At 41.9% G+C, this 14,794-nt stretch overlaps 1 protein-coding gene across 8 annotated transcripts in view; it reads right to left on the reverse strand.

Annotated features, from left to right (window-relative positions):
• The window catches only part of Ntm (neurotrimin), a 968,521-nt gene that overhangs the window by 171,947 nt on the left and 781,780 nt on the right, over nucleotides 1–14,794 (reverse strand). For all 8 annotated transcript variants that reach the window (NM_172290.4, NM_001357598.1, NM_001357597.1 and 5 more), the window contains one exon: nucleotides 12,327–12,559. In NM_172290.4, the coding sequence (NP_758494.2) occupies nucleotides 12,327–12,559 (233 nt within the window). The remainder of the gene's footprint in view (nucleotides 1–12,326; nucleotides 12,560–14,794) is intronic.

A 14,794-nucleotide genomic window follows, 5' to 3' on the forward strand; every position in this document is an offset into this window, starting at 1 on the left:
ACAAGTAGTGTTCAGAACTCAATAAATACTGAAAAAAAAAGTTGTTTTAAAAAAAATCACACAATTTACCAAGTCATTTGTTAAAAAAAAAAAAAAAAGCAAACGAGGATTATAGGATTGTATTAGGCTTTGATAACAAAAAATAAAGCAAGGCAGCCACAAAGAGAAATTATCATAAATAAATAAATAAATAAAACAAGCCAAGCATATAGAGCAATAATAGATATCAAAGTGGCCCTAAAGGTAGGTGAACTTGTGATTGATTGCAATCCTAACCCTGCCAGAGCCACAAGACAGAGGCCCTCCAGAATTTTGTTTAGGTCTGGAGGGGGTATTTTTAATTTTGAAACATAGCACCATTATGTCTCTCAGGCTAGACTAAAACTCATGGCTGTTCTCCAGCCTCAGTCACTGCTGGGATTATAGGCATACATCACCATGCCTGGCCTGGAAATAAAATTTTTATTGAGATATTGCCATATCCACTAAAAAATGCTTTTTGAATTGCTTGTCCACTTGAGTTTCATAAGGAATTATTAACTCAATTATAGTTGGGTTTCTAGCCAAATTTCTCGTGTCTGAAGTGGCCATAAACACACCTATTATTTTGCATTATGTATTGATGGTATGTGGTGTTCTTGACACTGACAGTTATACATTCAAAATATTTATCAACTCAAAAAAAAAAAAAACATTGAAGAGACTCTCCTCTATAAATACTGGAAACCCACCCTAGACTTGCAAACTTTATATGTATAGGGGAACCCCAGGGCCAAAAAGGGGGAGTGGGTGGGTAGGGGATTGGGGGGGTGGGTATGGGGGACTTTTGAGATAGCATTGAAAATGTAAACAAGGAAAATACCTAATAAAAAATAAATTTAAAAAAAAGTAAATAATCCCATCACTCTCATTGGTATACAATCTTGTGTTCTTCTTCAGTAAATAATAAAATAATATATGCCAAAGTATTGTTTTAAAATAAGATTCCTTATCATTTATCATCAGTTAATTGTTGTTATGTGTAGTATTTTACACACCTATATATTTGGGGTCACATAAACTTTTTTCCAGCAGGATGAGCCATGAGTGGAAAAGTTTAGGAATTCCTAGCTTACAACAAGCAATCGCTCCAGAAAACAACCTCAGCCCTACAGCTACATTCCAGTAGACCTGGGGCGCTAAAGCTCTTTTTAAATTCCTACCCCCAACAACCAGAGTCCCACCCTAATTGAGGGAATGCATTAATTCCATGCTGCTACTGTAAGAAATTTACACAGATCTCATACCATAAGACAAATAGAAATTTGTACTTTCTCAGTTCTGAAGGCCAGAAATCCAAAATGCCATTCACTGAGTTTAAAGCAAGGATCAGCTCTTCATTTGGAGACTCAGAGGGCATTATGTTCCAGGATTCATCCAGCCCCTGGTGACTCATGACATTCTCTGGGTCAGGATATTATCCCTCCCATCTTCCAGAACAATGCTCCAATAGTCACATTATTTTCCCTGTATTTGTCTTTCATGTTATCACTGCTTCTATTCTAACTTGTATGTGTGATTACATTTAGGACCCACAATAATCTCCCTAACTCAAACTCTTAACTTAATCACATCTGCAAAGATGCAATCATTCTGGGAATATTCATGGTTCTTGGGACTAAAAACCATTCTTTGCTTGGCCATTCTTCAGCCTACTACAACAAAACGGAACAGTGAGCAATGAATCACATTGTGTAATTATTTTTTAAAAAGAAAATTTTATAACTCTATTCATTACTCAACAAATAGTCCCCGAACTCCTATTAGCTGGAGGCACTGGGAATACAATGGAGAGTAGGCAAGCCTCCCTCTCTCAGGAAAGCAGGTACAGCTCACTTATCACACAACTTGCGGTAATACCAAGATGGATAGCCTGGCTTGAGCGCTTAGGTGATGTGGGAGCTGTAGGCTGCTCTGGGAAAGCTCCCTCAATGGAAACACATGTTTAAAAGCTAAAATAGCAAGTGGGGAGAGAATTCCAGCAGAGGGCAAAAAAAAAACTTACAAGAGGTTGGTGGCCAACAAGAACAAAACAGTAAGTATAAACTCAAATTAAAGCAGTGAGGCAGGGACAGGAAAGGAGGTCCCAGAAATCAGACCCCTAGCTCTCTGGTACTCAGAGGTCTCTGAGCTAACATCTTGTTTGAAAAGATCACTCTGGACAGGAGCAGTTGTGCTGAAGGGGTGAGTGAAGGAAACCAGACACATCCCGACAGAAGAATTATTTTATTTATGTTCTAGAAGTCTAGAGAGGAAATGCCAGGCCACCCATTTCAAAAAATTTCTATTTGTTTGGACTTCTAGAGGAGCAAAAATCTTGCTCCTCACATTGGAGCCACTGCAGTCTTTCAGTTTTAGATTCCCATGAATGGTCCCACCTGGGCAGCTCTTCTCTTATCCTGTGCATTTTGCCTCTCTCCCAAGGCCATTCTAAATCCATATCATACTCTACTGAGATTGACCTGTGCAGATGTCCTGAGCCTCTGTTAGGTATCATACATGTAACTGAAGATAAGAAATAATTAAAATCCCCAATCTTCTTATCTTGGGGTGGGAGGAATCAAAACACTTGCCTGCCCTATACCCTCAAAGTAAGGGAAGATGGCACAAAGATTCCAACACTTTGAAGCCGGGGTTTTAGGTCAACGAGGTTACTCTAGCACCTGCTCAAACTGGCGAGAAGAGCCGACTTGGTGATGACATAACTGAGGGACAACATTAAAGGAGAGGCAGCGTGAACATACCAGGCTGTGGTCCACGTTGGTTCTTAGGACCCGGGATCTACCTTTGCAGAAGAGCTGTATGAGGTGCTATCACAAATGACTGGATCTCTTCAAAGGACACAGGCTAGGACAGAGCAGCCTATATCCCTAGATGCTTGACAAATGATTGCATGCATGGCCTTGGCAAAACAATCAAGCTCCACTTCCTTGCATCTAATAGGCAACATTCTCCAAATCAGATTATAGGATGTATCAAAACATTTCTATAAAGTATCTAATTGAGAACAATTTAAATAAGTAGGTCATTTTTCCAGGTAATTATTATCAAAATTCAGACTGAAACCCAAAACTCTTAAATCCTAAAATCTACTTCTTTCTGCTAAGCTAGTAAATCCACAGTGGAGCCAACGCTGGGTTCATTGTGCAGACTCCCAATTAATCACAGTGGAAAGCTCTACTCGCCAAGTGAAAATCCTCTAGTTTGAATTCCTAATCCCCCACCAGCTGAGTTTACCACAAAGACATGAATATATAATTGAGACATAAAGAAAACATGCCACCAAATTAAATTGTCCTAATTTTAAATCAATAAATTTCTTTTCAAATAACATGAAGGGAAGATCAAAAGAAAAACGTGGGCCCCCAGCAACTCCAGCAGCATTGTACTTCTGAGCTGAACTCCAGCAGATGCCAGCTAGACTTTCCACCAATGTTAGACACTGCAGGCCACAGTTGACGTTCATTAGGAACACCAGTCTTCCGGTATATTCCAAGTGCAGACTTTTAGAACTCTAAATTCGTCTGGAGATGTGCAAAGTGGTAAGCCTTCTCGTCCATGGCCCATGATCTCCCAGAAAAAATAAGAAGCTAGCTTCTGGCCGCCCTTGCTGTGGCTGTCATTTACCCTTGGCTGCAGCCTCATGCTCTCAAGTTCACCATCACAATGATGTGTTGAGCCCAGTGTTATGCACTCTTCTTCTGAGTGCATACAGAGCTACTTCTTGACTACACTGTGACACGTTAATCACTGTTGTGACTGCAGGTGGAGGCAGAGTGCTCCCGGCAACAGACATGGTGGTAGACAGGTCTTGGCAATCTGTCTCCTTTGTGTCTTAGCTGCAACACAAGGGAAACCGAACAAGTGGGGATTGAATGCTTTCTTTCCTTCCAAGACTTCTCCCTTCCTCTCGAGGTTTATTAACTAAGGTGCTTGTCATGTTCTATTCCACTGATAGCTTTGTGGACAGTGTCCAATGTCAAAACCATTAAATCCACATTGCCTCGAGGAATAGAAACAGCATTCTTGCCTGTGTATCACAAAAAGCCAAGTCTGGGGAGAAAAACTACACATCTCCATCCATCCAAAACTGAGGTAGAGCAACTCTCTGGCCCTGCTCTGTGACACATAAGCAGTACCCCTCTTCCTTCTGGGAGTCATCAGATTATGTCATCAGATTCTGTCCCATGTGGTTCCTACCTAGGACAACATCTCTTCCTCAGGGCATCTAATAAGTCCCACTTATGAATGTAGTCCTTTGATGCTAATTATCAGGGAACTACATTTACTCCCTTTCAGGGATTCATCAAATTTATATCCACACAGATGCCCCAATCTCTGCTTTAACAAGATAATGGTTTGTTTATAATGTGGTCCCTTCTACTGCAATGTCAGGAATGCTACATGATTTTTGTGTTCCTAGCACCTGATTTCAAAATGCCATCGAATGGGATTCAATGGTATTATCTCATAACCTTCTATTTAACAATGGATAGGCAGAGTACCTTCTATAACAATGTCTGTCAAGGCCCAAAGAAGGTAAGGATTTTTAGTTTTCTTAAGAAGAGAAGAGTGGCCTAAATGCAAGTTGTAAGGCAGACTGTACACCGGTCTTTTTGAGCAGGCAAGAGTCTTCATGGGTCAGCAAGGGCACTGAGATCAATTCTACTGCCTTTGATAGAACTCTGTACACACCATTGTGTACATAGCCTGCAGCCTTGAACTACAGAAACCTTTAGGGATATGACAGTGAGGACATTCTCTAGAATTAGATACGTACTGCTTCCCCATGAAGTCTCCAAAAGACCTCATTCAATACTTAAGAGCATTGTTCCTGTCTAAAAGAACTACAGGGACAAAAAGGCAGAAGAGACTGAGGGAAAACCAGTCAAAATTGGGACGCATCTCATGGGGAGGCTCCAATGCCTGACACTATTACTGATGTTATGATATACTTACAGAAAGGAACCTAGCACGGCTGCCCTCTCAGAAGCCCAGCAAGCAGGTGACTGAGACAGAAGCAGATACTTACACCCAATCAATTGTCTGAAGTCAAAGACCATTGGGGTTGAATTAGGGAAAGGCTGGAAGAGTTGATGAGGAAGGAGACATCATAGGAAGACCAGAAGTCTCAAAAAACCTGAACTGCTGAGATCTCTCAGACACTGAGCAACCAACCAGACAGCATACACTAGCTGGTCCGAGGCCACCAACACATATACAGCAGAGGACTGCCTAGTCTGGCCTTAATGAAAGAAGATGCACCTAACCCTTGAGATACTTGAGGCCCCAGGGAATGGGGATGTCTGGCGGGTTATGGGAGTTTGTGGGGGAATGTGGGGACATCCTCTTGGAGACAGGAGAGGAGGAATAGGGTGAGGAACTGTCAGAGGACAGAACAGGAGAGGGATAATGACTGGACTGTAAAAAAATTTAAAGATAATAATAATTAATAATAATAATAATAATAATAATAATAATAATAATAAAGAGTATTTGAAAGGTTTAAGCAGGAAGGAGCTTTAAAAGAAGAATCACAGCTGCACAATCAGTTTTAATAAACCAATACCTCTGATATGGGAATGGGATGCCACGCAAAGTATATTTTGACAATGCTGATATTTAGGATCTGGTATTCATTCTTTGCCCCAGATAAAATGACAACCTTTTTTACTTGGAGGCTGCAGAAGGAATAAAGATACAGGGGAAAACATTGCCGACTTCTCCATCCCATGGTGAAGCTGAGCTAGTTGGAAGCAGTTCAGGGTCCCCCGGGAAACCACCTCAGGGAAACGATGTTCTCGGATGCCTGAAGAATATCCCCAGGGAGCCCTAACTGCTCACCTGGAGGAAAGCTTCAGACTCCCACAAGTTCTGGGAAGATGTCAGGGTTACCTGATTCCATGTTCTCTCGGAACTGTGTGTGGAGTAAAAGGTTTTCACAAGAGTTCTGTCTACTATTGGGATCAGAAAGATGATGCCAAGTTTTCCAAAGTGCATAGGAAATATAAAAGTTGTCCCTCCAACCCCACCCTACCACCTTAGCCATATCAGAAGGCACAGAAATCACTTTAATGAAGCCACTGTGACTTCAAATGTAGTGGTTTTGCTGAGGCCACTTTAGGTCACCCAGCTTGACTTGTGGAGGAGATATATATGCTTGTGGTAGATTTACTGAGATGGGAGCATGGGCCTAGGTCTTCTTGCAAGGGATACCCTTCCACTGTCTGTAAGGGTTTCCTCTGCTAGTAGGGCAAGAAGCTTCATCTCATACTGCCTACATTTTGCAGATTAACTGAGGGGAGAAAGGCCTACTTCTTCACCATTTTCCACAGCCCTTTGAGGAACACTTCAGTTTCATAGTAGAATTTAATTTTTGTACCTTTTCAAAGTTCTACCAAATTTAAATGCAGGACCTTGTGATCAAACAAAATGTACATTTTCATATATATGTATCTTGGAGGAAACAGAAGAGGAGAGTATCCAGGATTTTTCTACCGTCTCTCACTGCAGGCGATTGAGGTGTAGACAAGAATATAAAGTTCTGGGTGAGGTGACTCCGGTCTACTGTGAGCTGGATGGTGCTCTTGACCTCTATTATGGATGCTGCTAGATGGAGCTAGAATGGACACTAGTCATAAGGTCTTCTCTGCTCTCCAGGAACTTGAGAGTATGAGAAGGAGATGACACATCCTGCTGTGTGTGGAGAGACAGATATCTTCACTTTCAAAGTAAAGATCCGATCACACCATTCTCTTTGATATTTTGTGCTTCAAAATTCTTTTTGTTGGGGTTCAACTTACAAGTCTGTGGTGCATAGGTATCAAGAAATTCAAAGTTATTGTTCCCATTCTCTTAATTGCAGTAATGAGTTTGGCTTGACAAGGTCAATTAATTATTCATGATTAGAAAGCAAAAGAAACATAAATAAATATGACAGGGCTGGAAAGAAGAGGGGATCAGAAACCTGGAGACAATAAAAGGTAAATGAAGGGTTAGCATGGCCACAGTTGAATTGTGGATGTCACCAGCTGGCTGAAGGTCTCCCAGGCCAGTCTCCTCCCCCTGGACTCCCAGGAACACAGGGGCTGAGTCCTCTGTCCTGGCTCCTCTCCCTCCATCCTTTCCTGTACAGTAGACATCAGAGTTCCCTCCAACACTGGGGCTTCAAAGCTGCTTGACTCCAAAGGCAGGTAATTAACTATGAGACAATAGCAGGGATTTTCAGATTAACTCTGCCTAGAGAGAAAGAGGAAAACTCATTTGCACCAAACAAAGGGGAGGGGGGCGATTAGATACACAAATGACAATAGAGAGACCTAGATAGGGCCTGGGAAACTGATAAAGACACCAAAGGCTCCTTTCTTATTATAAAAGGAATATCTTTGTTTCTATAAGTTCTGCCTTCTGCTGTTCTCTATCATGCAAATGTTTTTCTAGGTGAGATTAAAGTCCCACAGGTACTTGGTCAAGGCTGAGGAGTCCTTCTCCATGCTTGAATGAGGAAGGCCTGGTGTATTCTGCAGTCATGCAATAGGGCTTTGTAATACAAACACTAAGGATTTGGAGACAAAGGGGTCTTAGGTTGTCTTCTCTAGCTGCCTGCAACATGGCAAAGGATTCATTGGCAGCAAGTACCTTATTCTGTTTTCCAAGGTCTCACTTTTTCCATTATTAGGACCAATAGCGGTAAGGGGATGGCCATCTTGGAGGACACAAAGCTTGTTTGGCAGCAACATTGAGAGCACTGAAGTATGCAGCACGATTCCAGAAGCAGACACTAATCACAGCCACAAAGATGAAGTTTGAAGGGCAAAAGGATGGATGTCTTTTTCACAAAATTTATCTTGTTTTTAATTGTGTGTGTGTGTGTGTGTGTGTGTGTGTGTGTGTGTGTGTGTTATTGTATGTGCCTGTGAGTACAGGTGCCTGCAGAAGACACAGGAAGTTAGCTCCTCTGGAACTGGTGTTACAGGTGATTGTGGCCACCTAATATGAGTGCTTGAAACCAAATTTGTGTCTTCTACAAGAGCAGTATCCTTCAAAGATGAGCTCCACCTCCAATCCAAAAGCTTATATTCTGGCTGCCTAACTGGTTATGCAAATCCGTGAGGGGCATATCTTACTCCCCACCTTCTGGATGCCATCTTCCTCACAGTCGCCTTTGGACTCTAGACTTTCTCCTCTGCGCCAGGTACAGAAAGAACTCTGAGAGTCTTCCATCCAGCAAATTTTGTTTTCTTTACTAAAGATTGCCATCGTTTCTTACTTCTGTCTTCTCTCCAAAATCCATTTCCACACTACACCTGATCCTTCGTGGCAGGGAAACGCACCCTTATCATACTGGTGGTCACTGGTGGCACTGTCCAGCAATGCTGTCTGTGATATGCTAAAGCTCAGGTCCATGCTCAATTTCTGCATCATTAACTGTGGTAGAAAACAGGGTTCCTGTGACTGAAGAAGCATTTGTTCTTATTTCTGATATTTTACACTGATATTCTAATGAGTAGCTAGTTAAGTCAGTCTCTGCTCAGGGCATACCTTCCTGATCCATTCTCTGCTACCTACCTTCAATACAATTCCGAAGCACTTCCTCTTCCTCAGAGGCAGCCTTTTCCAACCTTGCCAAGGAGACTTGGCCTATTTAATTGTCTGGGTTCTGCTTCCAGACTGGATGCTTCTCCTTCCAAGATGCTCATCCCAGCACCTTCTTCAGGCTGGCTATCCCCGTCCCAGGCTGAGTACAGCACATCCGGGTCTTCCTTGGACTCCCACTAATGAGTTCATGGGTCTTGCCATACAATGTTCGTCTCACTGGGACTCATGATGGCTCTGTCTGTCCCCTTCTGCATGTTCTCTGCTATGGGTAAGAACTATAAACTCCAAGCCAACCCTAACTGAACCCAGCCCACATTTGAGGGACCTGACCACTCCTCTTCTAGAAACCATGCTTTGCTATCATCATGAGAAGACAAAAAGGGTTCAGGAGAATTTATAACATCAACCAATTTTTTTAAGACAAAATAAACAAAACAACTTATAAACTAGAGATTCAGGCAACAGCATCTGTACTTATACAAATTCTTGGGGATGAGTTGGAAAACTAATATAATATACCATTTCATCTCTGCAGACCAAAGTGAACTGGGTCTTCAAGGACAGTCTTGTCTCCATTCTTATGTACCTATTCCAAGCCAGAGCACACACTGCAAGAGATGTTTCTCAATAAGTAACTACTGCAGGAAGGGATGAAGGCATTTGTGTCTGTTTCTTGGTCAGGTGTGGTTATGTTGTCATGATTATTGTAAAAGTCCGTCATTTTGAACTGCAATGTTAAAGAAAGATTTAGCGTAAAGAACCAATGGGATGTGTAGGATATTTGACAATCATGATGCTAAAAATATCTTGGATTTCAGACACATTGCAAAAGTGGTGAATGTCGTTTCCTCCACATCTCCCAGTATGTACCCACACACATGGTATAGGCTATACTGATATAAATATACATGGGCACGATTCTAGGTCTGTTCTTCCTTGTTACTGATGTTTGCATTTCTCTTTTTAAATGATCACAATACTATTTGGATAAATTGATATACCTGACTCACATTCCAACAGTGTTTGGTTGAAAAGCAACTTAAATTCAGACCGCCAGTTTCTGCTAAGGGAATTAGGGTCTCTGTTCAGTATAATAAATGATCCCAAGATAAATATATTTCTTTTTTTAATCCTGCATGGTAGTATATCCTCTATCCAATACGGAGTCTGGCTCTATTTAGTTTGTCTGATTGCTTTGAAGTACGGGACAGGTTGACTCTGGAAAAACTATGGTCCTCTATTCATTAACGTGTCAATAATCCTCAGCGCAGGCATATTGACAGCGGATTAGCTTGGGCTGAGTCTGTGTACAAGACCAATGCCTTTTTTAACCCAGCTTGTTTCCAGATCAATACACCCATCAGCATTCGAAAATTAGCCCAAGATGAGATTCCAATACTCAAGATGGTGTGTCATGGGAAGAGGGCACCTAGCCAAGTCACAGACGTAAACACCTGGCTATGGATTAGACATTTTCCATTAGCTTGGACGTGAGTGAAGACAGATGTAGGCTGTGTCCCCTCCCTCCCTCCTGCTGCCCCCCCAACTCCCAGCTATCCATCCTTTTCTCTCAGAGCCCATGTAAGATCTTTTGTACTATAATTCCAGGCATTTGCTTCAATAAGCATTTATTAAATTCCCAATGTGTAAAAGTCAGTCTACTATTTAGCACAGGTATATACGAATGTGTCCAAGAAGATGTATACAAAAACAATGACTAAAAACTGTTCTTTTATTTTCTAAGAGGTGCTCTTGTTTTCTATTTTGTCCTGTTTCACGTTCCATAGTGGTGCTGCTTCCTGCAGCAAAGCTGTGCTCCAATCTCCTAGCCATTCTTGGTCATTGCAGGACATTCTGCCCAAGCAAGGACTTGTGAGGTACTGCCTAATAGAGATGGCAGATGGCTTCCCCGGAGCATTCACCAAGCTACCCCACAGAACTGTGACCCTTAACTTTTATTTTGTCTATCTTTCTATCTACAAGGAAAAGCTTTTGTACGTTGAAAATGTATACACACAAACAAAAATTTCACATAGCAGTACCTAATCTGCTATTTATAAGACACTCAAGTACTGGCTATGCAATTCTATTTTAAAACTCTATTTGCACTAACCTGTTTGCAAAAAAAAAAGTAGTCATTTATAGAATCAATAAAAGAAACATCATACTTTCCTTTGGGGGGAGAGAAAAAACAGCGAGCAAAAGTGATAAAACCCTGAGGTGACCATACTCTACCACAGCCTGATCATTGCCAGTCAGCTGCTACCTTCACCTCCCTCTAACATATGCTCAAGTGTCCCCTCATTCTAACATAGTCTCATCTCATGGCTGCTTGCCCCATTCTACTCCTCGTAGCTCTGTTTGGTTCATGATGGCATTCTGCTTTCCTTCTCTGCTCACAGTGGCTCTCGCTCACTCTTCCAATTTGTCTTCTCAATCCCCTATTCTTTTTGTCTCTCTCCAGTCACCTCAGGTTTTCATCCTACTCTCAAGTGTACTTCCAGGAAGGCAGGCTGTTGCAAGACGAACTTCATGGCTCTGCCTGACACCTGCCATCATGCTGGATGAGGAAAGCCAGGGATTAGACTAAGAAAGAAGAGGAGGACGAGGACGAGGAGAAACCCACAAAAAATCCAACAAGAATTTTACTTCATGGTATGTTTAGTTCTCAGAGAACAAAGCAAGTATTTAATTTACTATAAAACATGACTAAATGTTTAAAAATATTCACTGTATTTGAAAAGAATTCAAAGGGGACATTCAATAGCATGATGACAAACAGGTAAATAGTCCTCCACAGGTGAGGCCTTCTCCTAAGGGCTTTAGTTTACCTACATATAAATGTAATCTTCACCCCACTCCTCACATTTACCCTATTTCGCAAGAAAAAGCCCCAGGGGTGCAGTAATATTTGAGGCCTTTCTCTCCGTCAGAAAACAGACAATGTAGCCCAAAGCTGTTGTTCAGTAACTAGAAATTCATCTACTTGTTAAATGTTGTCTGCTGCCTCAGGACCATTCTGATTTTGAAAAGGGCTGAACACCAGACCTGTGATATGAGAAGCAGAGAGATGAGAACCTGGAGAAATGCCACAAAGCCCACAAAAACAACGGGAGGACCCCAAACAAACATTAAGCCTACAAAGTATAAACAAGAAGAGAACATAGGAAGAAGAGACTCTGAATCCAGTCTTATAGCAGAGGCATGGGGAAGCCAAAACTGGATTGGATGGAGAAGGGAGCAAGCACCCTATACTTATAATGGGTGTGTGGAAGGGATGGTTGCGATAAGATCCTGGGTACTGTTTCTTGGCTTTGTCATCATGGAAGACGGGTCTATGGCATGGTATATATGTACAGCAACCGAAGAACATTAAAATTCTTGTCTTAAAATAAAACAAACTTGTAGTTGTATGAAACATTTTAAAAATGCTAAGAGGAGGAAAAGCCAAGGGAAACAATAATTAGACAATAATTTTGTACAAAACATAATACTGGAATAGGAGAAAAACTGGTTCAACTCAAAAAGTAAATTGATGAAACGTTCCGTGTCTAGCTTCAAGATGACCACCAGAGAGGACTTGCTGGGGAGAACAGCCAACCTAGCTTGGATTAGGATTGTGGAAAAAAAATCAGTAATGTTGATATTCCCAGCCACCCACTCAGGCCTCCCAGCCAAGCCCCACCCACCTTGTACAATGAGGTGGACCCTGGAGGTCTTAGGGTGGTTGTCTGTCTGTACCGAGCAGGTATAAGGGCCCTCATCGTACACATCCACATTCTGGATCTCAATGCTGTACTGGGTCTGGGTGTTACTCAGGAGGACCACACGAGGATCTAGGCACCACTTGTCATTTCCAGCATAGAGGATGGTACTGCGGTTTAGCCAGGCCACCCGGGTGACTCGGTTGTCAATTGTGCACCTGCAAGATAAGACCAAACAGATAAGTCAAAGGACCAGTAAGAAGGCAAAAGTTGTTCGTGCCAGGCTAGCGTACTTCATCATGCCTTATAGTTTGCTCTCTCTCCTATTGGACAGACATGCATTTGCCGTGTTTGCTTTACTGAGTACATTGTTCCAGAACGTACCAGGACAGAACTTGAAGGGTTGTGGCTTCACTGTGTGAACGTTCAACGTTCTGAAAAGTTAGCGCCTCTAAAACCACAGGAAGAAATTTTGATTTCAAATAACCTTTAAGTGAAAACCCAAGTCATCTTGCACCCTCAGACTGTCTAGAACCTTAGGACCTTCCTGGTCCTCATAACTCAGCTCTAGGACCCCTAAGGTGTGGACAGTGATAATCTCCATCAGCTGTCTGGGAGTGTGGGGTGTGCTAAGCTGTTCTGTACTCACAACAGCCCAGTGGGAGGTACTTCATTGGAAAAAGAATTCAGACACAAGAATGCTAAATGCTTTTCTAATTCACAGTTAAGATGTGCTGGCTCAGAAACTGAGCTTTAACTACAAAGCATCCTTCCACTTATCTCAATATAGCAGATTCCAACAGAAGGCTTCTAAAGTCAAAACTAAATACGGACCACCACTCTTGCTATTTATCTTCATTATACCCAGGGCAGAAATGTTCAATTATTGCTAGACTAAAGACATTTTCTAAAATCTCCAAAAACTGTTTGCACATATAAAAATAGATTCCCTTTCTTTTTATTTTTGCATCTGGAGTCCTCAAATTGTGGAAGCTTCCTTTTCTTTTCTGTACTTTGAAAGCTCCCAGGAACTCTTGCCAAGCCTTCATCCTACCTCTCTATCTGTCTCCATTTCTCTCTCTTGTCACACCAAGTATGTCCTATGGCCTAGGGCTAAATGCACAAGCCCTACTCCTAACTATAATGCTGGGAATATCAGTGTTACATAGTTTGTATAATGATGTCTCAAATGCCTGTACTCCTTTGAAGTGTATAGGACACTTTTACATGCATACAGTTTCATTTGGTTCCTACAACAAATCTTTGAAGAAGATGCTCACATCTGTTTTCTGTTTTGAACAAACCAGGACTTCAGAGTTCCAACCTGTCTGTGTCTTAGGCTAGGAAAGAAAGTGTTGGAGAGAGACTCCCCATTAAGTTCTCATGCTCAGCACTGCATATGCTGCAGAATGTTCACAGTGACCTTTTCAATGGGGGGGGGGGTCATGATTTATGCTGATTGCCAACTTCATGGACTTCAGAAACTGTTGGAGACTAATAAAGAACATACATGGGTTTATTTTTGAGAGGATTAAAGGAAGACTTGCCAAAGTATTTGGTGTTCACCATATCAGGTTGCCACAGGCATCAGTTTTCTTCTGATTCCTGCTGCATGTATGTGAACCACCTTGCTGAAACCTTCCACCTCACCAAGTATGATGGACTCATACCAGTGATACCACAAGTCAAAATAAACCCTTTCTAACATACATTGTTTCACAAGTATTTTGTCCCAGTGGCAAAGGACCAACCCAAAGTGGTTTTGCTTCTCTTGAATACTCAAAATGGTCTGTTACCATAGATAGATAGATAGATAGATAGATAGATAGATAGATAGATAGATAGAGCCAAGATCCACCAGTAAGCCCTGTCTACCCATGGTTCTCCTTGCACATCCTCCTTATTTTGATTGTGTAGAGGTCATGTCATCACCAGAGGCACAGGTGGACATTTTGCTGAGTGACCCTATGGGAAAATTTGTCCACCCAGAAGCATATTTGCTCCAGGGTCCAACAGGTTCCCAATGCTGAGGGGATTTTTCTAGCATTGCTGCAGAAAGAGTTCCACATGGCATGAAAATGATGGAAGACCCAACTAGGGAGATGTCAGGCTACTGGTTCAAAAGTGATGTGCAGGGTACACCAGAATCACATGTGAGGTTGATGAGCTCTACCATTCCTTATGCCACATATTCAACCTTTAAGCATCAAGAAATATCAAGTTATATAACAGGAGCTCAGCTGAAACACAAACTAGACTTTGAAAGTTGCTGTACAGAATGGTGAATTCAGGACCACCTATATAATTGATGGAGCCTGAGGCCAAAGGAAAAGGCAGAGCCTCTGTCAGTGAGAAGTTCCAGAAGGTGAGAGCAGAGTGGCAATCCAAATGTAGGCTTGCAACTCAGTAGTCATGAAGGCAGCTCTACTGCCCCCCCCCTTTACTTGTAAACT

Source organism: Mus musculus, chromosome 9, assembly GCF_000001635.26.
Source record: "Mus musculus strain C57BL/6J chromosome 9, GRCm38.p6 C57BL/6J".
Lineage (NCBI taxonomy): Eukaryota > Metazoa > Chordata > Mammalia > Rodentia > Muridae > Mus > Mus musculus.